The sequence below is a fragment of the Rattus norvegicus genome, chromosome 20 (genome assembly GCF_021556685.1).
Source record: "Rattus norvegicus strain SHRSP/BbbUtx chromosome 20, alternate assembly SHRSP_T2T, whole genome shotgun sequence".
Lineage (NCBI taxonomy): Eukaryota > Metazoa > Chordata > Mammalia > Rodentia > Muridae > Rattus > Rattus norvegicus.
The window spans coordinates 46,576,879-46,603,292 of record NC_141553.1 but is presented as its reverse complement, the minus strand read 5'-3'; the positions used below and the strand labels follow the sequence as shown (position 1 = coordinate 46,603,292).

The 26,414-nt window shown below is 42.6% G+C and overlaps 1 protein-coding gene and 1 pseudogene across 6 annotated transcripts in view; one reads left to right on the top strand and one right to left on the bottom strand.

The window, feature by feature from the left end:
• Nucleotides 1–854: 854 nt before the first annotated feature.
• Ppig-ps2 (peptidylprolyl isomerase G, pseudogene 2) lies at nucleotides 855–2,590 on the top strand (annotated as a pseudogene).
• A 2,936-nt stretch (nucleotides 2,591–5,526) lies between these two features.
• Nucleotides 5,527–26,414, bottom strand: part of Rev3l (REV3 like, DNA directed polymerase zeta catalytic subunit) — a 157,723-nt gene continuing 136,835 nt past the window's right edge. For 3 of the 6 annotated variants that reach the window (XR_015644784.1, XM_087597550.1, XM_087597549.1), the window contains 6 exons: nucleotides 23,069–23,183; nucleotides 18,925–19,062; nucleotides 17,834–18,024; nucleotides 17,009–17,255; nucleotides 14,718–14,927; nucleotides 5,529–6,640 (listed from right to left, as the gene is read on the bottom strand). Coding sequence is in view for 3 of the 6 variants with exons in the window: in XM_087597550.1 (XP_087453676.1) it covers nucleotides 6,500–6,640; nucleotides 14,718–14,927; nucleotides 17,009–17,255; nucleotides 17,834–18,024; nucleotides 18,925–19,062; nucleotides 23,069–23,183 (1,042 nt within the window). In the remaining 3 variants the exon portion in view is untranslated. 6 annotated transcript variants of the gene reach the window in all.

Here is a 26,414-nt window from a genome sequence, read left to right as displayed (position 1 = left end):
GTCCCAAATAAGAGAATGCCTTACAGACCTGCCTACAACTTAATCTTATGGAGCCATTTTTTTAAAAATTGAGATTCCCTCCTCTCTGATGACTTTAGGTTGTGCCATGTTAGCATGAACTCTCCAGCACATAACCTTTGCCAAACTCCCTCTTCTCACTAGAGTGTTTCTCTGCCCAATTCCCAGGAATGACTTTCTGTTTCCTACAAAGCCAGTCAACTGTGTATGTTGGAGTAGTGTTCTGGCCGGTTTTTATGTCAACTTCAACAAGTTAGTCATTTGAGAGGAAGAACTGCAATTGAGAAAATGTCTCCATAACTTCTGGCTGTAGCAATGGAAACTCTAAGACAGAAGTTGGTACCGGGAATGGGGTATTACTGTGATACGCCTGCCCATGTTTTTTTTTTTTTTTTTTTGTTTTTTGGTTTTTTTTTTTGTTTTTTGTTTTGTTTTGTTTCCTGTAGAAATGTAGATTTTAGGAGTTGGATAACAGAAAGCTGGTGACAATGTAATAGAACAAGGGGACTCCAGCTACAGTAAGCAGCACAACTAGGCAACTTCCACCATGCGACTCTGGCTTTAGAGTCAAGAACAGAAGGGACTACTGGGACAACTGGTTAGCTGGGGCTAAGAAATTAGCAGTGATTAAGAAGAGACCAGCATGGACTGGGCTATGGGGGAGGGAGGCAGTTAGTGGGCTTTCCTGACTGTGGGAGATTTGAAGCATTTTATAGGACCAGCCTGGAGAAGAGAAGCCCATGGTGGTGCAGGAGCAAAAGGACTGGCTCAGTAATCCTCGGTGGGTTTTTGTTTTTTATTGTTTCCCCCAACTCAAAGATTGAAGTGTTGGAACCATGGAACTAAAAGTGCAGTGTCCTTGATGGTTTTTTGACATTGCCATTAATAATCAACCTGCTGGAAGCATTGTCTTTGAATTATTTTCTGATGTATATCCCAAAAACATGTGGGAACTTTCACTGTCTTTGCACAGGTGAAAAGGGAACAGGGAAATCAACTCAGAAGCTATTAGATTATAAGAGCTGTCTCTTTCATAGAGTTGTCAAGGATCTCATGGTTCAGGGTGGTGACTTTAGTGAAGGGAACGGAAGAGGAGGAGGATCTATTTATGGAGGGTTCTTCGAAGATGAGAGTTTGCTGTTAAACACAACAAAGAGTTTCTCTTATCAGTGGCTAACAGAGGGAAGGATACAAATGGTTCTCAGTTCTTTATAACAATGAAACCAACTCCTCATTTAGATGATGGGTATCATGTTGTTTTTGGGCAAGTGATCTCTAGTCAGGAAGTTGTGAGAGAGACTGAGAACCAGAAAACAGATGCTGCTAGTAAACCATTTGCTGTTGTGGAGAGCTGATTCCAAAGTCTAAGGTTAAGAAGAAAAGAAAAGGCATAAGTCATCATCATCATCCAGTGATTCAGATAGCTCAAGTGATTCTCAGTCCTCCTCTGATTCTTCTGATTTTGAAAGAGCTTCTGAAGAAAGATCCAGAAAAAGGAAAAAGAAACATAGGGAACATTCCTGAAAGCATAAGGAGAAAAAACAAAAGAAAACCAAGAAAAGCCCATTGAGTGAAAGTGACACGTGCAGAACACGTTGATGCACAGCCTCAGTCTACTGTTGGTCCAGAAGAGATCCCTCCTATACCAGAAAATAGATTTCTAATGAGAAGTCCTCCTAAAGCTGATGACAAGGAAAGGAAAAACAGAGAAAAAAGAGTATAATCCACCTAACTCCCAGCCTGCTTCATACCAGTGATGATTCTTGTACTAGGTCTGGCAGGAAATTGAAGGAAGAGGACCAAGGCATTATTGAACTCCTCCCAGATCCAGATTGACAGATCAATTCTGAAGTAAAACTCCTTCTCATTGGAGACAAGAGATGCAGAGAGCTCAAAGAATGATGGTGTCAAGTAGTGAAAGGTGGAACAAAGGGGACAAGAATGAGTTAAATGAAATAAAAGAAAACCAAAGGAGCCCAGTTAGAGTAAAAGAGAAAAACATAACATCACAGACACATGTCTGAGAGTCCAAACAGAAAAAACAGAAAAGGAAATAAAAACAAAGTGAAGAAAAGGGGCAAATCCAAGAGTGGGAGCAAGAGCAAGGAGAGATTCAAGAGTAAGGCACAAGACTCGAAGACAAGAGGGTGAGGCCCAGAACTATAGAAAGGGATTAAGAGACTACTAAAGAAAAAGAAAAACAGTCAGATTCTAAAGGGAAAGCTCAGGAGAGGAGTAGAAGCAGAGAGACCTCCAAACAGGTAGAATCAAAAGGTAATGAACACGATCATAGCAAAAGTAAAGGATAGATGTGTGCACAGTTTAAGAGTAGAGAACAGGATCTAACTAAAAGCAAACACAGTTACAACAGTAGAACAAGGGAGCAGAGCAGAAGTAGGGGCAGGAGCAGAAGAGTTTGGTCCAGAAGCCATGGCAGAGATTGCAGCAGAATCAAGGAGTGCCATAGAGAGAACAGGAGTATAGGAGGAGAGGAAGGTCACAAAGCCAGGATTGGAGAACACCAGGATGACCAAGAAGTAAAGATAGGAGAAGGAGGGATTCCTGGAGCTAAGAGAGAGAGAGAAGAGGAGGAGAGCGGGAGGAGAGGAGGGGAAGAGAGGAGGGAGGAGGGGAAGGAGGGGAAGAAAAAAAAGGAGTAGAGATGTAGAGGCCAGCCCTAAGCACATGGAAAGGGGAAGGGAATGGGGAGAGAAGGGACAAAGGGGTAAGAAGAGGGGTTAGAGCAAGAGCGAGTTGATCTTTTGATAATCTGCTACCTCAATAACTTGTACTACTAAAGTTTTAATAAACTTGAAATGAAAAAAAGAGAGAGAGAGAGAGAGAGAGAAAGAAGAGGCCAGCATCACTGAGGTGAAATCTTCTGGGAAGTGTTTTGTTGAGTGCACAAAGAAGCTGTGTTCCAGAGGTAGCCAAGGTCATACTTCATGCTGCAGCTGGACCTCGGTAATGTGTAAGAATTGCTCAGGAGGCACTGGGGTTGAAGGGATGTAGGGGTCAATGAGAGCACCTGAGGTTTGGAACTGTGGGGTGCTAGGGAAGGCCACTGGTGAAGGTGCAACCCTCAGTTGCAGTTGATGGCCCAGGACTGAAGGGGTCATGCAAAGGAGTTGAGGCTTAGTGCCATGATAGAAACCTGTGATAGGCTATAGAGATGCCAGTACCATGGGATGACCACCAGTAACAGAAGTGACCCACGCCCTTTCGAGGAGCCGAGAAGATCATGTGTGGATCCCAGACATTGGAACAAGAATTTGTAATGTTGACGTTGCCTTGGAGACTCCAAGATGCTACATATGTTAGAGCCCAGGAAAGCTGCTAACTGGGAGTGGAAACAGCCCAGAAGAAAGTTTGTTTCAGTCAACAAAAATGAAAGGAGTTGGGGATCTGAATAGTGCTTTGACAGCAGACGTGGAGATGCAGTTTGAAGTTTGCCCAGTTATTTTTTTGTTCTGGTTTGGTCTCATTGTTGTTTTGGAGTGGTAATGTATATCCTGTGATGTTTGAGGCATGCGATCTGCTTTTTGAGTTTGACTTTATAGGGGATTGTGTAAGTGATTGAATCTCGGAAAAGACTGAACTTTGGGCTTTTAACATTGTTGAGACTGCTATAGACTATGGGGGCTTTTGAAGCTGGACTGAATGTAGTTTGCATTATGCTATATTGAGGTACGGCCCTCAAAAACTCATGTGTTTGAACAAGCCTATGAAGGCCAGGGAATGGAACGTGGTTTGAATATGCTAGGCTCAGGGAGTGGCACTATTAGGAGGTATGGCCTTGTTGGAGGAAATGTCACTGTAGGGGTGGGCTTTGGGACCCTCCTCCTAGCCACTTGGGAGCCAGCTTTCTCCCACTTACCCTCAGAATAAGATGCAGAACTTTTAGCTCCTCCAGCACCATCCAGCCTGGACACTGCCATGCTTCTTGTCTTGATGATAATGGACTGAACCTCTAAACCTGTAAGTCAGCACCAATTAAATGTTGTCCTTTATAAGACTTGCCTTAGTCATGGTGTCTCTTCACAGTAACGGAAACCTTTAGACAATATCTTAAAGAATTAAGGGAATGCTCAGTGAAATTACTTTTGAGTTAGTTCTTTGTGTTTGAGTGTGACGCCAGTGTCTGTGCACACATGCAGAGGCCAAAGCAGGATGTCTTCTTTATTAATTTCTCCTTTATTACCCTGAGACAGTCTCTCCACCAACCGGAAGCTTGTCATTTCTGCTAGGCTGGCTAACTACAGAGCTCATGGGATCTGGTTTCTACCTCTCAATGCACAGTCTCGCCTGGCATTTTTAAAATTTAAAACATGTGGGTGTTGGGGATTTGAACTTAGGTCTTCATGCTTACAGCACAGATACTGTTATCCACTGGACAATTTTCCTCAACACATGCTAACATTTTTTTTTTCAGTAGTACTAAAAATAGATGTGTGACCTGAGGAAAAAAACAAAACTGTTAACAGCTGATTTAAAAGACAACCAGGCATGCTGTATCTAAATGGAGCTGTTTATAGACATCCATGTGGAATAGCTTTTAATATCGCTGTGTCAAATTATGATATAGTGACAACATGATATAGTGGTATATGTTATAGTGGTAATCACTTTATATGTGAAAGTTCTGATACTGCAGAAAGTTCCAGCCCCTCTAATAATAAAAAGATCCCACAAAGTGAGGATTTACTATGCTTTAAAAAAGACTTGAGAGATATGATTGGTTATCTCTTTGGGTCCATAATTATGTTATTTCCAGAAAACTAATCTTTCCACTATTTAAAGGTACATATTTAAATTCAGGCAGTGGCTAGGTATGGTGGTGCATACTTTATATCCTAGCACTGGGGAGGCAGAGGCAGCCTGGTCCACAGAGTGAGCTCCAGGGCATCTGGGACTACACAGAGAAACCCTGTCTAAATAAAAATAAAGCCCTGGCAGTTAGAGAATCCTGAATGTCGACAACCAGCTAGCCATCTATGAGCCTTTCCTATAGGGAAAAAAATTGGTGTTTAAGCTTTTAAGAAGAAGTAATGTTGCTTTGCTTCTCCTCGGCAGTCTTAGTCTAAAAGTCTGACTGTATAAGTGAAATTCCAGCTACCAGTAACCAATCTGACCAAAAGGTGAATGCTAAATTCTGTCTAGAATATTCTGCCGTCATTAAAAGCCAGCATACCTGGTGCTTGTGCTTATTTTGATAGGATCTTTTATAGCCCAGCTGGCTTCAGATCTACCATGTATGTGAGGGTGACCTTGAACTCCTGGTCTTCCTGCCTCTACTCCTAAGTGCATGCTTACTGTGCTGTTTAGGTGGTGCTCAGGATGGAACCCAGGGTCTCCTGCATTCTAGGCAAGTACTCTGCCAACTGAGCTACCTCTCTCGTCCCTACATTTACCTCATTGTAATTCAGGGAAGCCTAGGGTTCGATGGAACCCACGTTGCTTATAGAACAGGTGAAGAGAATTCTACTTTTGGCAAGATAAAAGTCATAGCATGGTATTTCATATTTTATTCAATTTTTAATTTGGTTTCCATTATTAACTCTCAAAACAAAAGGATTTCCAGTTTAAAAAACAATGCACTGACCACATAATTCCTTTTTCATTTATACAGTTATACAAATATCCTAAATACACATTTGTGTTCAAGGATGGCAAATAAGATTAACTGTACAGTACAGAAGGAAAGAAAATATCTTAAGCATATTTAGAAGCAATAGAAATGTCTATACAAAACAAGCAAAATGGAATAAATTTTTTAATTTTATTTTTAAAGTATTGCAACAGGCCCACAGGTTTGTAACAAAAATGTCTTTGCACAGTTCCTCACAATGCCCCATTAGTAGCTAAAGCAAGACAGCGTCTTTAGAAAAGAATGTTTCAAAAATGCTACACATGGTACTATTTGCACAGTTTGATCAAAGTAACAAATCTACCTTTCAGTCAAGCAAAGCCTAGAGGAGATATACCAACAACGTGAAGATCATTGTATAAAAGTCATTGCACATTAATTTACTCAGTTGTTTGAAAAGTAAAAAAGTGTATTTACAAAATATTTTGCAGTCAAAATTATAAAGTGAGTGGATATCTCTAAGCAACACGTCTTGATACAGACAGTTTAAGGAACACACACGAATGACTTTCTGTACGAGGTTCCGTGTTCCTTCCACAGGGAGTAAACATGATCTGTTCAAATGGATTTACAAGATGGTACATAGACTGGAGCAAACCCAACACCTGCATATTAGAAAACAATGTTCACAGGTGAGATAATGGGGGTTTGTACACTGTAAGAAGTGAGCTATTCAGAGAGCAACAGGTTAGCAGGAGTCTTCACAGTCTCGATGGCAGACAGACGATGGACATCTTTGACTTGATGGAGGTTGAGAAAGCACCATGCAGAGGAGTTGAGTGGTAAACACTGAACGAATAGCACCGGGAGCTCTGTGACACTGACTCTGCTAACCTAGAACTGGTCCAGTAACTGCCGCAGGTACGGTGCCTTGGATAATTCTCTGTTTACTCGTGAGAGTTTGAAAAGTACTGGGCAGTTGAGAGAAACACAAGGGATATGTCGGTCGAAGGAACCCGTACAGTTCCTGCATATCTGAAAGTAGAAAAAACACAGAATAGGAATGCGTCTCTGTGTGTGTGTACTACATATACATACATGCATATGTATGTATATGTAAATAACATGTTTGCAGACTCCTTCCTTTCTGTTACCTCAGTTAACTAGCAAACTTAACTCAGTACAGAAAATTCCATCTATTTACTGTCCCAGAAGCCTCGCCATATTGCATGCAAAGTACAAAATGGTCTCAAGATTCACTTCGTTTCTTGGTTCACTTTCATTTACAATACATAGTACCTTGTTACCCTAAAAGGCACAGGCAGGCTACCTGTGCTTGCTCAGGCTCCTGACCTAGAACCCAGCACCCGGGAGAGCCCTGCCTTAGCTCTAGTCCTTCAAGACTGACTGACCTAAGCCCCCGAGAGCTGCATACACTGAGACAAAGTCACAGCTGAGGATTGTGATGTGAGGACAGGAGCTACCGAAGCAGCAGTGGAGGATGGTGGGATGGGGGAAAATGTTGGGAAATGATTCATGTGATAAGAAATACCCACTATATACAAGGATCATAAACTCAATGGCAAACCCCGTGAATATGAAAAAAGTTAACACTACTAACAAAGCAGGATGACAGTCAAGACCACTGTGGAGATCTGGGGCTGTTGGCACATTCCTCTAATCCTTCACTCTGGAGAACCCTATGCTCCAGGCTAACCAGGGCCATAACATTCTCTCTCAAAAACCCAAACCAACAAACAAATCTACAATGAGAGATCATTTAATCTCAACTAGAATAGTTAATTTAAAAAGATATTAACAAATCAGAAAACAGTATGAGGACATTAACATTTAGAAATAAAACTATCGTGATGCAGGCATTTCTACTACTGCGCATGCATCTAAATGATTGACATCACTGTGTCTAAGACACACTCCTCCTTGTTAACTGTGGCTTCCATTGTCAACTGTCAAGGTCGGGCAGCACCTGACGTGTGTAGCAAGAGACGGACAGGAAAAATACCTACAGAATAGAGTATTATTCAGCCATAAAGGAACCCTGTCATTCGTAACAAGGATGCAGCCAAGTGGAATAAACCATACAGAGAAGGAAAAACTGCCACATTTTCATGTACAGAAATCAAAGTCGGTCGCACCTCACAGTAATGATGGGTGTGATAGTGACCACTTGAGGGTGGGGAGAGGAAGTAAGCAAAGGCTGCATATCCAGGTATCAAAGTGCACTTAGGAGCACAGCACGGGGATGACAATCCACAGCAATTGTCCAAAGGACGTACGAGAGAGGCCCTCGCCTAGGGTCATGGGTTTAATCTCGGTGCTGCATGTGTAAACCGAGGGTAGTGGTGCACACCGATGAGCCCAGCATGCAGGAGCTGCGGGCAGGAAGATCAAGTTTAAAGCCATTCTCAGCCAGACGGCAAGTTTGAGCCCAGCTCTGGTGTAAGACCATTCGCCCACAAAGGGGAGGAGAGGAGGATATCACTAATACAAAGAAATGCCAATTAATCCGATCCAGTCATTGCGTACTGTCCACACACTAAGTCATCCTATTCTAATACGCAAACATGTAAGGTGTTATAAGGGATAATGTAATGGATGAAGGTTGGGTTCCAGGCCCATTAAGCAGCAGACCTTGGCAGCTTTGACCACACGCATCTGGCTTTAGAGTCAAGGATGTAGGAAAGACATTGTTGACTCTCCCTCAAGTGGCTAAGGAAAGCCACTAAGGCTAGGGAGCATGAAGGGGTCCCTGTATAGAGGTTCAGAGAGTCCATCATGTGATACTGTGAAAGTGAAGCCTGGATTGCCCTGGCGACCCCAGAGCCATGGGAGACCTGCCGAGGAGAGCTGTTAAGAGAGAGGTGTGCTGCAGTCAACAGAGCTGACATTAGCTAGAAATCTGAAGAGTGCGCACAGACATGGAGATACAGAATTTGGAGTTTGCCCTGCTAGGTTTTAGCCTTGCTTTGGCCCAGTATTTCCTCACTGTTTCCTTCCCTTCCCTTCTTTTGGACTGATAATCTATATTCTGCGCCATAGGTTGAAAGCATGTGACCTGCGTTTGGGGGTTACAGTTCAGAGACTGCCATGAGCCTCAGAAGAGACTTTGAACCGTGCACTTTTAAACAGGGCTGAGACTGACAGACTCACGGGGCCTTTAGAAGTCGGACTGAGTGCACGGAATGTGCTAGTTTGAATGAGAACGGCCCTATAGGACCAGAGATTTGAATGGTTGACCACTAGAGTGGCATTACTGGAACGGTGTAGGAGGTATAGCCTTTTTGGAAAAGTATGCCACTGGGGTGGGCTTTGAGGTTTCAAAAGTCCATGCCAACCCCAGAGTATCTGTCTCTTCTCTCTCTGTGTAAGTGGCTTAGGATGTGGCTCTCAGCTATTTCTCCGGCACCATTTCTGACAGTGCCACCATGCTTCCCGCCATGATAACAGACTAAACCTCTGAACTGCAAGCCAGCCCTCAATTACATGCTTTCTTTTTTAAGAGTTGCTTTGGTCATGGTGTCTCTTCACAGCAACAGAATCCTAGCTAGGACAGTGACTAAGAACAATCAGTCATGGAATACATTTCTAGCAAAGAGGAAACTTTATAATACCTTACACTATCAGGTATAAATGATGCTTAGTTTCAAGTCATAAATGTAGTTAAAATGATTACTAAACACGAAAGACTAGTTTAAACCAGTACTAGTGAGAACTCTTCAGAGTTCAGGAAATCTAGAACCATGTGATCACGGTTGCAAGCATTCAGTCTTAGCTACTCTGGAGAATGACCTGAATTAAGCAGTTCTTAGGCCAGCCGGCCTAGACCACATTTCAGAATCAAGTGAGACAGCAGACAGGACAGCAGCAACAGCACTAGACTGTGTTTGAGGAGATGAACGAGATCACTGCACTTACAGCTCTAATTCATTTGTGGAAGTGGTTCTGGTTTAAACATGGTTCACAAGGCACTGAAAATCTGTAAAATGCTACGTGTCAACTGAAGGGTACATTTTCCTAAGCATGCTGGTCATTGTATCTAATGTTACATTATTGCTACAAGCAAACTACTTAGAAGCATGTACTTTGCAGAGACAGAGCATACTGTTCTAGGAAGCATTTTGCTAATTCGATCTTTGCCAAGAGACTCCATCTATCCCCAGTATAGCATTTCTGTGTTGTGGCTGTATGTACTACAGCCACATTAAGGTGCCAGGACAAACTGATGAATATTTAAGAACTCTCCTGCTGTCTGGTAAACAATCTAGCCTGGAACACTTAACTTGCTAAGTTTAGCTGAAATGTTTACTTATAAGGCTTTTACTGGTGATTTAAACCCCGACTGTTACAGCTCAATTCACACCTAAATTTAAAAATTTAACAGAAACAGGATACCTATGTTTTAACTTAAGAAGGCAGACATTAAACTTATAACCATCACTTTACTAAACTAGCGTAATGTCTACATTCTAGACATCTGTCCTCACACCTGCATGCAGGTGTGGTTTTCACCCCTCACCAAGGAAACTCATCTTTGTGAGAGAATCATTACAGAAAACCACACACAACCAAAATGCAGAGTTGTGGAGCCCAGAGAACCTTGTGGAAGAGAGGGCAGAAGTGTCAGTAGCTATACTTCTAAAGTCTAACCAATGTGACTTCTCAAACATGGACAGACTGACATCAAAGTTGACTAACCCCACACACAGAACTGCGGGCAACTACAGGAACGGTGAGAGTAGGAGAAATAGGCTTTCTCTTGGGAAGGCTCCATCAACTGGGGAAACCAGTCCCAGATCACCCGTTAGCTGATCTTCTTGGTCTGGCCATGGACGACTGAGGGATGCAGGCCCCCTTGGCCTGACCACTGCCATCTCTGACAGGGAGTCGTGGATAGTCATCACAGTATTAGGACACTCAATCTCCTTCTGGACACTGGGGCCACATTTCCAGTCCTGACAAAGTCCTGGGGACTCACCTCTCCTCTCCTCCTCATTCCTCTATTGTTGGGAGCAGTGAGACAGCCTTAACAGGCTCACCAAACTCCACCACCTAGCTACACAGTTCAGGATATCCCTCTTACCCATTCCTTTCTAGTGGTGCCGCTTGTCCCAGCCCCTTCTGGGAAGGGATCTCCTAGCTAAAATGGGAGCTTCTGTTTCCTTTGCTCCCACATCTGCCTGACCCCAAGCTCTCCAGGTGCTCCCCTCCTTCTCCACTAAACCACACACTCTGACATACTTTTCCCCTTACTAGCCTCTCTCAGGTAGATCTCTGGGTATGAGACACCCACAGCTCCTTTATAGCCAAACATTTACCCAAGTTACTTGAACCGTCCTACCTCAGGGGTTCCAGGACAGCCTGAATTTATTTGGCCTCTGACTCTATCTCTTCCTTATATAATGTATAGATGGTCTTTTCCTTTTTAGTCCATCCCTGCAAATTAGCCAAGCAGATACCTCTACCTTATTACACTGTCCAGCAAGAGGATAGGGTCTCATCTCTAGGGTCCAGCTGTCTACCCCTCAAGTTATTATCTGGCATTAGCTAAGGCCACTACCATAGATAGAAAACATTCAATCCAGTCATGTCCAGTCCCACTGACAAACATGAATTCTATTCTTCTTAGGGACGGCTGGTTTCTTATGCTTGATCCCTTCTCTCTCTGTTTGCCCACCACCTTACATGAGGTGGCCGGCCCTTGGCCCTCACAGGAACCCTTTCTTCAAACCATTACTAAGCCATCTCAGAAGCCTTAACGGGCCTCCTCCAGGCTCCAACTAACTAGCACTAATTGTCTAAGGAACCCCTTCTACTCTTGTAAAGTCAGAGCCGTGTGGCTGAGGCTGCCAAGCTCTGCTGCTTGCTGGAGCTAAAACATGGCCCTTTGTTTTATTACACCCATCACTGGCTACATTTGGCTGTCCAGGAACTTGCACTTGAGATCTGCATGGCTCTGTCTCCTGAATGCTGGGATTAAAGGAGTGTACTGTCACATTTAGACCTCAGCCTTTCCCTTTCATAAGATCTTTATACGTTCTGGACTGTAATTCATTCCTGATAGTCAAGCTGACAACCAAGAACAGCCACCACAATCCATCTCTTATCAACACCTCTTAATAGTGCCACTTCCCATGGGCCAAGCATATTCAAGCCACCACAATCCACATCTCCAGATTCTCAACAAATTTTATCCTACCTGCATCAGATCTGTCACCCTAAAAGTCAGGCTTTATCTCACTTTCTTAAAACTTATTTATAGCCTGCCTCTTAGGATCTATGCTTTCTAAAAATATCACTGCTTCTTGTAAAATTTGCTACTCCCAGGCACAGGAATCTTCCTTTCCACAGTTATCAAACCAGGGGATCCCTCTCTGGGTCAGACTGGTAGTTCGACCTCACCCACATGCCCAGTCAGATGTTCCAGATAACTTTTGGTCCTGGAAATCATCCTCAGGATGGGTAGAGGCTTTCCCCACCACTAACAGATCACAGACAGTTTCTGATCTCTTTTTCAGGGAGACCATCTCCCATTTCAGAGTTCTAACCTTTCAATCAGACAATGGCCCTGCATCTCATACTTTAGCCAAAGCCCTTAACATTCCATAGTGTTTTGTAAATGTTATCATCTCCAGTCTTCAGGCAGGGCTGAATGAACCAACTGCTCTCCCAAAAACACTTATCAAACTCTCCCAAGAACTTCATGCAGACTGGATAAAACTCCTGCTGTTGGCTTGCCTGCGAGGGCCCCCTCAAAAAACCACCTCTTCATCTTCCCTTTCTAGCTTATGGATCGACGGCTCTCCTGTCTCCTGGCTCGTACCTCAGCCGTCATCTCTGTCAGTCACCTTCTTACCCTCATTATACTATTCTCACACGCTCCTTGTAACTCCAGCCATCACCGCCTGTCTCAGCCTCATCCTGATCTCCCCTCTTCAGTCAGCATTGGACTTGGTTATCTTCTCTCCTCCAGGTCACAGTCTCTCTCCTCAACAGACCCCTTTAAGGTCATCCTTACTACCCCAGCTGCCGGCAAGCTCACTGACTTCCTTCAGTGGGCTCAATTTTCTCATCTCAAGTCCTTTCTACCATCGTCTCAAGATAATCCTCTGTCTTGTATTTCAACCCCAACAGGACCTTGCTCTCTTAAGTTTCAGACGATACCAAGGACGACCAGCCTGCCTCTGGTCTCAGAAGAACGAGGCCTCATACATCTGCAGAGTCCCAAGCCTGACACTATTGGGTTATCCTTTTAACTTCCTCTTGCTCACACCCATCAGGAGTGAACTCTATGCATGGAGATTTGAGGTTCCAAAACCTACACTCAACGGTTCAACCCGACCATGCATGTCACCAGCAGGTGGCCAAAAGGAGATTCTTATCCCTTCAGCGCCTAAATCAATTTCTCAAACACCATTCCCTATGCGTGTTCTCTCTATGATTAAACTAGAAACTACTGTCGACGTCAGCCAGAGGCTTATGGAGGCTGCCCTTACTGGTCCTGTAGGAGACATAGGAAGGTGTTCTACTTTTTATGCAGAATGGGGAATCTTTTGTAGTCTAATTAGGGACCCAGGGCACTCCAGACAGGAGACAGGGGTCACTCATTACAGCTGCCCATCAGGTATAATCAGAATACAGAGGGTTCGCACATCCCACTCTCAGCCCCTAGGTATAAACACAGAGGAAGTGGCCCAGTGCTCCTCAGGGTCCTCACATCCATAGCATCACCCGTTCAGATGACAGTGACCATACATCCCCATCACACTACCTCGTTTCAGACCTTACCCTCTGCCTTCAGCTGACAGTTTTGGACAATGTTGGTTGTGTGTCCCTTCTGGGTCAAGCTCACAGCCACCATTTGAGGCCTTGCCCATTGCCTTACTAGACTGTCTTACTTCTCTGCTTGTCAACTGCTTTAAGCCTTGCATCTCTATCATCCCTTATCTCTCCAACATCTCCCTCTCTCTTTGCTATTACAGATTGCTCTAACTCCTCATGGACACACTCTCTGGGCACACTGCAGGCCTCAGACTGTAATCATCCCTTAACTAGTATTACCACCCAGCCCTAATGTTCAAACACTCAAAATGCCTCAAGGATTTCAGGCCTGCAGCACGCAAGTATGCCATGACAGTGAAGATGGAACTCAGCCCAAGGACAACTCACCAAGCCAGCAGCAAATCGTCTAATGAGAACGCCTTTCTAACTCCCAATCCTAACCCCCAGTAATAATCAAAAAAGGCGGAATGTAAGACAAAAAGGTGAAGGAAACCCACTAATCCCCGAACAGGAAGACCCATCAACCTCTGATCTTGCCCAAGTTCAGGAATCGAAACCCACCAGTCCTTACCCTGGAAATCTCACCTGCTTCAGCTCACTCCCCTGTTGCTTCCCCAGCATGGAGGCACCCTCCTGGGTTTCTCCCTCACAGTGTGACTTTGTGGTATTCCTTGGTTCTCTGTTGCCAGGATACCTCTGGGGACAGAGCTGTACTGCTCTTGCTGGAGAAACCCTTCCCCTCTGGGTGCAGAACTGTGACACTTGTAATCGGGGAACCTCCCCTCCTGTACCAGACCTGTTAAGACTTGCACTAAAGACACCTCCCCCTTCAGAGCTGTGACACATTATTTTTAAATAAAAGGTATTGGGTAGATGGTTATTATAATCTATGTTTAATAAACAATATTCTATTCTATAAAACCAAAAACTAAATTGTAACAAGCCATTTTTACTTTTAAATTGCAGTGTTAATTAAAAATATTAATATGCATGTGTATGTGCCTGAGTGAGCTTATGTGTATAACATATAACATAAGCCAGAAGGCATCGGATTCCCTGGAACAGGAGTTACAGCAGTTGCTAACGGTCTGTAAGGTGGGTGCTAGGCACTGAACTTGGGTCCAGTGCAGAGCAATACGCACTTGTAGTTACTGAGCACTCTCTCTAGCTCCAACCATATTAGGAGTCTCCTGTTTAGAACGCTCACTTCATTTTTCACACTGGATTCACACCTCATTCTACCTGAGAGCTGCTGCTAACTCCTGAAGAACCAGACTTTTTGGGCATTTGGGTACACTCATCAAGGCTGTACCTTCACAAGCTGCTCCTGTTGGCGCTCCAGTTCTCGAATTTCCTGGTTGAGGATGATGGCTACATGCTGAGGCTGGCTCCGACACTGACTGCAGATGCCGTGCTGAGTCAGGCCGTCACACACAGGACAGTGCAGGGTAGTGAAGTACTGTGAGATCGTGCCTTTCCGCCCCTCAAGGTCACTTCTGGAAGAGCTGGTGGCTTTCTGGATCTATAAATACATCAGTTCAGAAACAAGTCAGAGTGATCTTCACAGCAAAGCAGCTACTCACCTAATTACAGCCTTTTCTTTCTTTCCCTTAACAAATGTTCAAAAATTGTTTTAGATAGGGGAATATATAGAAGTGACAAAGTCTTTACGGACCAAGGTCTTTTTAAGACTTATATGGACTTTATCATTTCAAAAAGATTTTATTTTACATGTGTGAAAATTTTGCCTGTTTGCATTTATGTGCAGTACACAGATGCCTGTTAGATCTCCTGGAACTGGGGCTACAGGTGGTTCTGAGCCACCATGCGATTCTAGAAATTGAACCTGGGTCCTCGACATGAGCAAAAAGTAATGGCTACCACTGGACTGGGTATCCGGCCCCCGAGCTTACATATCTCTATCATTAGATATCTTGTTTTGTTAGTCAGTAGTGTGTGACAGCATTTCAAATGTAACTGGAGACATACCACCCAGGAACTCTAGTCGGCATTAGTATTTATTTCAGAGATCAGGTACTCTTTTTACATTGAAATAATATTCTATTCTTGGAGCCTTATAAAATCATTTTGCATAAATATTAAGGAGAAAGGTATTTTAGAAATGTCATTGACTTAGAATTCTTGCTGGTTATACAATTAAAAAGAAATCTGAGTTTCCTGGCTTCTGGTCAGAATATAGAATTTTATGTCAGCTAGCAAAAATTCTCTGAAGTAGTTTTAACCTTAATTTTCTAGCTTATATTCTTCCTTCTTTTTAAAAATCTAATTTGTTTAAAAAAAAGAAGAAACCAGTTTTCTTTCTTAGTTTTGCTGAACATTATGCATTAATGAGCACATTTGAAGTAAATTCTCACAAACAGAAAAGTGCCCCAGATGCTTCAACTCAGGAATTACCTTTTCAGGCACCTAAACTAAGCAACAAGGGTTCCTGCAAAGCTGTGTTCTAAGCTTCTACCCTGGGCGTTTTACTCAAGTGAAATGGTATTTGAAGATCAGTTCTTTCCTCTGGTCTTGCAGGATTATGTCTAGATACTATATCTCATGTGTTCTTTTCCTTTAAGACAGGATCTTGCTACGTAGCCAGGCTGACCTCAAGATTACCATTTTCCCGCTCCAGTTTCCAGGGTCTCTTACTAAATTTGGAGCTAGACTGGCAAGACTGGCTGCCTATCCAGCCACTGGAACTCTTATCTCTGCCTCCCAGTGCAGGGAGCGCGCATACACTGTCATATCTATCATTTTATGTGGGCGTTAGGGATTTGAACTCAAGTCATCGAGTTAGTGGCAGCAACCAACTTTGCTTATTTACTAAGTCATATCCTCAGTCCCCTCCAATGGATTTCTTTCTTTTTAAAAAAGATTTATTTATTTATTTTATGCATATGAGTACACTGTAGCTGTCTTCAGACACACCAGAAGAGGGCATCAGATCTCATTACAGATGGTTGTGAGCCACCATGTGGTTGCTGGGAATTGAACTCAGGACCTCTGGAAGAGCAGTCGGTGCTCTTAACTGCTGAGCCATCTCTCCAGCCCTCCTATGCACTTCTTAAATGTCCACTTTAAAGGCTGGGGAGATGTCTCCATGGTTAAGAGCACTTGCTGATCTTTCAGAGGACCCCAGTTCAGTTTCCAGCACAAACATGACAGCCCCTAAACCGGTAAACCTCCAGTTCCAGGATATCTGATGCCTTCTTCTGACCTCCACTGCTTTCAGATACATTCGTGTGCATATAATCCACATAAGCAAACATACAATCTTAAAAAGAAAACCCCTGCCCATTTTGAAGTAATTTTGTACGTCATTTCTTTTCCACTAGCTGATTTTTTGAGTTATTTTGTGGCTGATCACCACTGAAACTCTTGGGGATTCTTTGAGCACTCCTATAGTTTGGGAACTTGGTAGAAGCTAAGAAGGTGCATACAGAGAGTTACACTGCTCACTAAGGAAGCCTGGAGAGCATGGCACCTTTGTAAGTTTGGATAATGGAGGACAATTTCTCACAGAACATAAATAAAATCTAGTTATACTGAAATTTGGAGTGAAATATTTATAGGACATGTGTTATTTAGTAAACTTACCCTTGGTAATTCTTGATACCAGCTGAAGACATCAATCCCAATAAGAGAGAAGATTCTTGCCAGCGGTGGAAGAATTTGCTTGGTGATATAGTAAGTGGCATTCAGTCTCAGAGTCGGATCTTGTAAGACTTCTGCTGGGCGCCTTATCAACTGGATAAGGGGTAGTCCAGGGGTCCCATAAACAATGACGTACGGCACTCGTTCTCCAACTCGAGGCTCAGAGCGCCGGTCATAAGCAAGCATTTTCCTGTTCAAATCCAAGTGAAGTACACAGACTGTCAGAGAAAGTACCTTGCCAGCAAATTATTCAGAATTAAGCCTGAAAACCAAGAGCAATGTACAGGGATGTATGTACAGGGCTACCTTCAAACTAGATCTCTGATTCTTTGAGAATTTTATACACTTTGCTCAGCTGATATCAAGTAGACAAGCTATAACAGTTTGAAACTTACTCTCTATAGCACTGTTACCTGGATTAGGTCTTAGTGTTAGTAGATATCTAACAGTGAAAGAAGAGAGAAATTTAACTAAACAATCTGACTGCAGAATGACATCTAAATGCTCCTGCAGTTCCAACTTAAGGACTGCCATGGTTCTGCTTTGGAAGACACAAATGTAACCAGACACATCAGTTTACTGCATTTAGTTCCCTAAGCTCAGAAGAAGACACCTTCCAAAGCACAGGGAAACATTTTAACTTCAGCGAGGGTGAAGTAAAGACAACACTGCATTTGTAATGAGTTGCCTTTCTCTTACTGGTTGCAGATGACCTCTGCACTGTCCTGGTGCACTGAGGACTGGGCTGTAGTATGCATGCCTCATTACCTTGTAAGCTCAAGGGCTGGGACACAGGCTCCAGGCCTGTAAGAAAAACTTCCTCGGTACTCCTTGGCAAAGATAAAATCTTGTATGCTGGCCTTTCCTTCCACAAGTTTCATACATTGTCGCTGTACGTACTGTTTAATTAGGCTGATATCTCTGGTTTCAAACAGCAGCTTTAGAGAACGCTCAAGTATCTTAAGACAAAAAGATGCAGAAAAGATAAAACAGCTCCCAGTATGTTTCAGTCTTATTGTTAAGTTTTCTTTAAAAAGTTATCAGATACTGGAATCACACACACACACACACACACACACACACACACACACACACACACACGCCCACCCGCCCACGCTCAATCTTGTGATTAGACAATAAAATGATTAGACATTGGAAGTATTTGAGACTTTATATATAAAGTCTTGTTATTTCTTAGAATATCACATAGCTTGAGAAAAATTATGTTAGAATGATATTCAGAGGAAACATAAAACTTTGTTTTTCTTAAACAGTCAAAGCACCCGGATAACAAGAAACAGGACAAAATCTTATATACTGGGAGAAGCCAATTTAGCTAAAGAAAAAAATGAGAAATGTAAATATCACCAATGAGTCACATACAATAAAAAATAAATCCGCCTTCCTTTTGCCTATTTTAATGGTGCAGGTAAGTGACGGAGTTTCTGTATTGCAAGTATTTCAGGCACAGCATGACCCAGCGTGCAGTGCACTGATTTAGTGGAATTTCAGTCACCCTGGAATGAGTTTGGTTTCTTAGGATTATCCGATAACTCTCCTGTCTGCATCCTGCTCCCTACTTTTTGGGAACTGTTACGTGAGAAGCTATCCTATTTTCAGAGGCAACAGCCAAGAAACTCATAATTTTGATAGAAATATTGATAGAAAGATATGGGAAGAACTCTGAAACTAAGTACAATAGTTTCCAAATAAAAATAAAATTCTCAAAATTCACACATCACCAGTGGTTCCCTGTAATTATGTGAGACACAGTCCTTTAACTGGATGTTCAGTTACATCTGTACGGAGTCTCTGGCTGCTTACTTGTCACCGCTGCCAACAGCACACACACAACTCACCTTGGAAACAGCGGGGCAAGAGTCTCTTCTCACTGTTTCTATTCCTTTTGCGTCAAACACTGGGTCCTTCTGATCCAGTGTTTCATACATGTAACCCACATATCTCTTTTTTGTTTGCAAAACACAAGGCAAATATACCTGTAGTAAAATGGACAAAGTGACTCACAGTAACCACTTTTCCCCAACTGTGACTAATTTTCTTTAATGTTCTCTGTATTGAGATGTCATTATAAAACATTTACATATTCCCAAGGATGCAATAAATTCCTATCAACAACCTAGAAGGCAAAAGCACACAGAACGAATTGCTATTACTTCTTAAAATCCACTCCTTTCTACACTAACTTGATTCTACTTCGAGTGAAACTATTTTCCCAAAGCCACTGATCAATATGTATTAACTTTAAATTGCTTTATATTTAGGGACAGCGCAAAGCTAAAACTACAAGAATAAACAGTGAAGTCTCCTGACGGCCTCCCTTCTGGCCTCCTCTGGACCTGTCCAGAGGTTCTCTGCAAACACACGCAGCACTTAACATTCTAGTCTTCTCCCTACACTGGAAGCTTACCGTAGACTGCTCTGCACTTGTATATTTAAGTCAACAGTTTTCTGCGGAGACTATGTCGGTAGAATGTGGACGGCTCCGTAGCGACAGAGAAGTCCATGGTACAGAGGTATTATGACTGAGGTGACTGAGTACCCACCTCAGGACACTGAGGAGGCTTTCAATCTTTAGCCATTTAGCTACAGTAAATAACCTTACACCTCACATGATTTAATCTTTAGGATAAATCCTTTTACTTTAAATTATGTTATAAAATTTACCGTTTTTCTTCCCCTTAAGCTCCCCTCCAGAAACATCCTCACTTAACATTTCTTACTTTTCTTTTTAAGGAGACAGTATATTTTTCGCAGAGTAGCTTTGAATTTCCTAGGCTTAAGTGGCTCTCCTCTGACAGCCCCCAGAGCAGCTACAGGCATGCGCCATTAGGTCTAGCCCATTTATTTTTTCTTAATGTAAAAATAAGAACTTTATGTCTGTTGTGGTTGACATGGTAATAAAGCATGTTTATATGGAATGCCCAAGCTTTATCGATAAACACATTAAGTGTACATGGCCTTAATATTTCAATTAAAAGGCAGAAATGATCAGAAGGAATAAAAAAAAATGAAACTATTCTAAGATATTAGAAATCTATTTAAACATAGGGCTCAGAAAAGTTAAAAAACAAACTAAAAACAAGAAAGTTATTCACATTAAAATTAACAAAAACAAAGGTGGGAAAATGGTTTTCACTCAGTACAAGGAATCTTCTAGCAAATCAATTTAAGGAATAACGCCTGACAGCACTGAGGTGAACGAAGGCAAATCCACGACTGCAGGGGAGACCTCGGCATCTTCAATTCAGTGAGAGCAGAGACTTCCACAACACAACCAATGGGAAACTTGAGCAACACTTCCTAGAGCCTTCTAGCCACTGACCAGAAAAACCACAGACTTTCAAGGTCACATGACAGATCTGCAAAGGCAGACTAACAGAAGAAACAATTTCGACAACTCTATGAGCCACTGAAATCACACAAAGTTTATTCTTTGACCATAATGCAGCCGAATTACACCACTAACAAGGGTCTCTTACACAACCCCTAGCCATGAGAAGCCAGCACATTCCTAAGTAACCTACGGGACATTGTCACTGAGGTGAATAAAGAAAGAAAACAAAAATGTTAAACTTGTACCTTGGCAGGTTTAGGCAGAAATAATTATATCTTTCGAAGCTTATAACAGATTTAAAAATCAACGAACCATAGTTACAAATTAAGAGATGAGAAAACAAAGCCAACTAAACCCATAGTAAGCAGACCGACAGTGGAAGTTTTTCAAAGTTGTTTTTTAAAAAAGTTCAATAAAACCCACCATACAACTCACAGACCATATGAAGCTCAAGGAGAAGGAAGACCAAAGAGTGGATGCTTCAGTCCTACTAAGAAGGGGGAGCAAAATAATCATAGGAGGTAGAGGATGGGAGGGACTTGGGATGAAGAGAGGACGGGGAGGGGAAAAGGGGGCAGGATCAGGTGTGGGAGGAGATGGGGGAGATGTACGGGTCGGCAAACTGAACAGAGGTGTGTAGCAATGGGGCATGGGAATCTGGGGGTAGTCACCAGAAAGTCCTAGGCCAGGAAAGCAAGAGCATTCCCGGACCCTATGGGGATGACATTAGCTGAAATACCCAACAAAGAGGAGGGAGGACCTGTTGGGACCATATCCAGAGGTTAGGCATGGCCCCTGGTTGAGGGATGGGGCCACCCCACTCATCTCCAAAATTTTAACCCAGGATTGCTCTTGTCTAAAGGAAACAGAGGGACAAAGAGTGGAGCAGAGCCTGAAGGAAAGGCCATCCAGAGACTGCCCCACCTGGGGATCCATCCTACATGCAGTCACCAAACCCAGACACTCTTGCTGATGCCAAGAAGTACATGCTGACAGGAGCCTGATATGGCTGTCTCCTAAGAGGCTCGGCCAGAGCTGGACCAATGCAGATGCTTGCAGTCAATCATCAGGACTGAGCATGGGGACTCCAATGGAGGAAGTTAGGGGAAGGACTGAAGGAGTTGAAGGGTTTGTAAGCCCAAAGGAAGAACAACAATATCAACCAACCAGACCCATGGCTCCAGCTGCAGATGTAGCAGAGGATGGCCTTGTCTGGTATCAATGGAAGAGGGGGCCTTTGGTCCTGTGGAGGATGGTGCCCCGGTGCAGGGGAGTGCTAGGGAGGTGAGGTGGGGGGGCACCCTCATAGAAGCAGGTGGGGGGGGATGGGATAGGGGGTTTTTGGTGTGGCAACCGGGAAAGGTGATAACATTTGAAAGTAAATAAAATATCCAATAAAAAGTGCAATAAAGCAATAAACGTGTAGCTAGAGTAGAATGAAGAAAGAAAACTCATAAACTACTAACCATCATAAATGACAGGATGTCACCAGACACTCTGGATACTAAAGCAATGAAGAAACATGAAGGACTCCCGCCAACAAACAGGACACTTAAAAGGAAGGAATTCTGTGGCAACCAAGTCACTGAAGCAGGCAAGAGAAGAAAGCTGGGAAAGACGACAACTTTTAAAGTCTGCTTCCAAACAGCTAATGATTTCTTGAGGAAGAAGAAATTGTATTAACTTATACACTACCTTTGTCTTTTAGAATATGCTTCAAATATTTAAGTTAGTGTGTGTTGTTATGTGCAGGTGTGTATAGCTGTGTGTGGGAATTTGTGTGCCTCTGGGTATCAAGGTCAGAGGACAACCTTGGGTGCTATTCTTCCTCATTTACCTGTTTGTTTGTGGGACGAAAGTCTCTCACTGGGACTGTGGCTCAAGACTAAGGGAAGGTGGCCAACATGCAGCCCTGGGGTCCTCCCGTCTCCACTTCCTGAGGCCAGGACTGCAGTGCGCCTCAGCACTCCTGCCATTTTATGTGGAGATCACCAATCAGGCCTTAATGTTTACACGGCAAACACTTTACTGATGCCATTTTATTTTGACTAATTAAAACAACAAAAGCAAATAGTGATTTGTAGCCTGGGTGACCTTGAACTACGAAGACCAGGCTGGCCTCAAACTTGTAGCTCCCCTCTGCTGCAGTCCCAAGAGCTAGGACTGGGGTCTGTGGGAGTGGGCATCCCGCTCCGGTGACTTCAGCCCTTACTTGTTGACTGCCGAGGCAGGTCAGCCTTTGTAACTTCTCAGCTGAGGGCACCTTCTGACATGTTGGCTGTTTTTTTTTAGCATTAAGGCCTGTTTTACATCAAAAATAAATGAAACTACCTTTTCACATTTTAAGATATTTCTAAAAAATAAAATTTCTTAAAAAAAAAAAAAATGAGGAGGCCCGGTGGATCCAGCTCAGTGGCAGCCTTGTTAGTATAAACTGAGCCCTAACATCATACACACAAACCGCAAACCAAACCAAATAAACCAAACACACAGGTGTACACATACAACTCTGCCAGACTGAGAGAGCACATACACCTACAAACTTTAATATTCCACACATTTCTAGAGCCGGGACTGCTGGGTGAGGGAGTGAGAAACACTGAGAACCATGCAAGCCCCGTGTGACTATTAACACTTTGCTCCCTTACCTTTTCAAACTTCAGTTTCACTGGCTTAGGATTAGTCGCAGTAACGGCTTCAGCAATTTCCTGACCAATCTTAAAAGACTGCTCCTTGGTGGCTCCTTTCAGTAGTACAAACATACTAAGAGATTAAAAATACAGCAGGTAATGCAGAAGTCATCATAAGAGCAAATTTCATCAAGAGTTGCTTCCTGGCTAAGGCAAGGATGACCCTGACTGTTCCTTAAGTTGCTTCCTAGCAAAGCTTTCCTGTTTAACTAACTCCTTCCCCTCGGAGACTCACAGTACACCTTGTTACAGCTCTGAAAGGCTCAGCTCCAACTACAGTTCAGACACTGAAGCTGCCAAGAAGGTCTCAGGATCATCCCTGGACATCTAAGGTTGTACATGGTGCATAGTTAAGTCAATCAAAAACTAGTCTTTTAAAACTGTACTCCTGCCCCAGGATTAACACATGATTGGCTTTCTGTTATTACAGATTAATTTTGTTTTTTTCAAGAATTTTGTATAAATGGAACTATACCATACACACTCTACTGTCTCTGGCTTCTTTCATCCTGGATACCTGAAGGAGTTGCCTATGACATCGGGATAGCTTCTGTTTATGATTGGGTATTTCACTGTATGAATATACCAACGTTTTTATCTATTCATTTGACTCTAATGAGTGAAGTTCCAAAGATTTATATACACATTTTTGAATGGAAAATCTTTTTCTTAGGCAAACATACAGAATTGGGATTGCTGGTTTTTATGCTAGGGGTATGGTTAATAAATGACCAAACTATTTTTATTGTGAAAGGCTATTATTTTTAAGTTTTTCAGTTGCAGGAATGAATACGAACATTTCAAAAACAAGATGCACATATACATACATTTGAGAACAAGTAAAATTAAGCTACGGTGACAGGAATCAGGGATGTGGCTGCATAGGGTGCTAGTAGGGGAACTGAGAGGTTGACCACAGAGGGGTAAGAGAACTTTTTGTGGCAACAGAAATGTGTTGTAACTGACTAGAGTGCTGGCGGGCTGATCGGGCTCGTATATTTTCATATAAACTATATGTTGTACACTTCTTTTAAGACCATACTTCAATAAAATCAACCGTGTGCGTGCGTGTGTGTGAGAGAGATATCAAAACACTATTATATATTTATATATGTTATAACTACTGTAAGACACTATGTATAACTATCATTACTTTACCAGATGGGCCGAGTGGCTGCAGTGTGACACACACTCATCTGGAACAACACTCACCTCTGTTCTCTAATTCTCCCCATCTGTCTCCTAGAGTGCTCACTCTTCAGGACCAGATGGAAGAAAGCACTCACTGTATAATTCCGTTTATATAAAATACTTGAAAAAATAAAACTAATCTACAGTAATAGAAAGTGAGTCACGTTACCCCTTGGGTCAGGAGTACAAAGCCTGGATGTGTGTAGTTTGTGTGTGGACAGACACAAGCACACTCACTATACTTTGAAAGTTGTTATATATTTGAGATTTTACCTAAGAGTATTAATGGTCTTGTCAGTGGATACCCTGTTATGGCTAATTGGATTTGGAGCTATGCTTCAAGAGAACTCGCTTAGACGAAGGAGAAGGTCTGGTGACGGTGCAGCGATGACTAGTCTAAAAAGGAAAAGGTGTCTTTGCTGTCACTATTGCTCGTGAGGTGGCCTTGCTTTCTAGACAGCCTGGCCTGGAGCTCACTATGCAACCTACTGAGCCTCTGCCACACCTGTGAATAGTCTTACATTAGATTCTTATTGTCACTCTATTTTTTAAATAACATTTAAATAACATTCATCTTTAGGTTAAGGGGTTCAAGTATGCACTTAGAATATTAATTAGTATATGTACTAGGGAGTAGCTGGGGATATAAATATGTGGACTTTCTTAGTTACGGTCTGATGAATTTCTCAAGAGCTTCTGATCTCACCTCCTTACCCTGCGAGTATATATATTCCTACGGGAAATCATTCCCTACACTGACTCAGAATTACCCTCATAATAGCTTTCATCACGGTCTGAAGCAGGTGATGTCCCACCAGATGGAATACACATGAATGAGAACCATTACCATAGGAAGTAGTGGTCCCTATGAATTACACTTAAGTGGGTAGCAATGAAAACTGCTCTAATGGTGAAACAGCCTCCTTGGTCCTTCTGACCCTCCGCTGGTGGGACCTACGATTCCTTATGAATCTTGATCCTGGAAACTGAGGGAGGCAGTGGTCACTCAGCACCTACCAGACTCCTTCATCCCGCTGATGAAGTGGTTGAGCACAGAAGCTAAGCAAATGTGCCATGTGAGTGGCCATGTTAATAAACTATAGCTAGACAGATTTTAGATCCTTTCAGTTAAGATCTCCTCTCCACTCTGACAAGCATTATTTATTATTTATAAGGCAGTTTTTTCAATCTTTTATCATAATTATCCTCCCAAAGAAAAAAATTACTTATTTTTAATGAAAGCAATTATTAAGAAAGACATTTTGGGAACTTTTTGTACTTCTAGTAACTTACTTGTACTCTGCTGGGGTGCTACTGTTCTTGTTAGAACGCATATTCTAAATGAATTGTCCTTGCACAGATCAAGTAATGAGTGATGGCCAAAGTGATACTGTCCATACATTTCACTGATTGGAATCTCAATATTCCTGTGAAATGTGATATATAGAGAAAGCACTTGCTAAGAATCACAGCATGGAGTTCACATTAATGTCTCAATCACTGACTAGCTGGTGACACCTTCTTACCTAAGGCTGTGAACTGCCAGCCTAAACAATATCCAACGTTTTCTTTTGGTTCTAAGAGCCTGTGAGTACTGAATTTTGTTTGAAATTATTTTTCAATTTTAAAAATGTTTATATATTTGTTTTAAAGCAGGGTCTCACTGGGTCTGGCTGGTAGAGCAGGCTGGACTTACCACTCACACAGATTCACCTGCTTCTGCATCTAAAGTGCTGGGATTAAAAGGTATGCACCACTCCCTGTGGCCTCTCTCAATTCTTAGAGATCGCAAATGGTAGATAACATGCAATAAAAATCATGCTAGCTTGTGACTCTATGTTAACAGCTAACACATGTAGACTGGGTTAAAGTAACAATTTAAGTACTTAACGCTTTTCTCTTCTCTACAAATTTTGCAAAGAAGTATAACGAAGTTTGCTTTCAGTGACTTACTCTGATAGACTATCAGGCAGAGGTTTAGCTGAGCAGTGAGGGGCCCAAAGACAAACCAGGAGGGACATTAGATAATACTGACAGAGCTTGGAAAACACCAAACCATCTCTGCCTGATAGCAGTGGAAACGTTGCTAGAGCAACAAGGTCTCAGTCAGCAC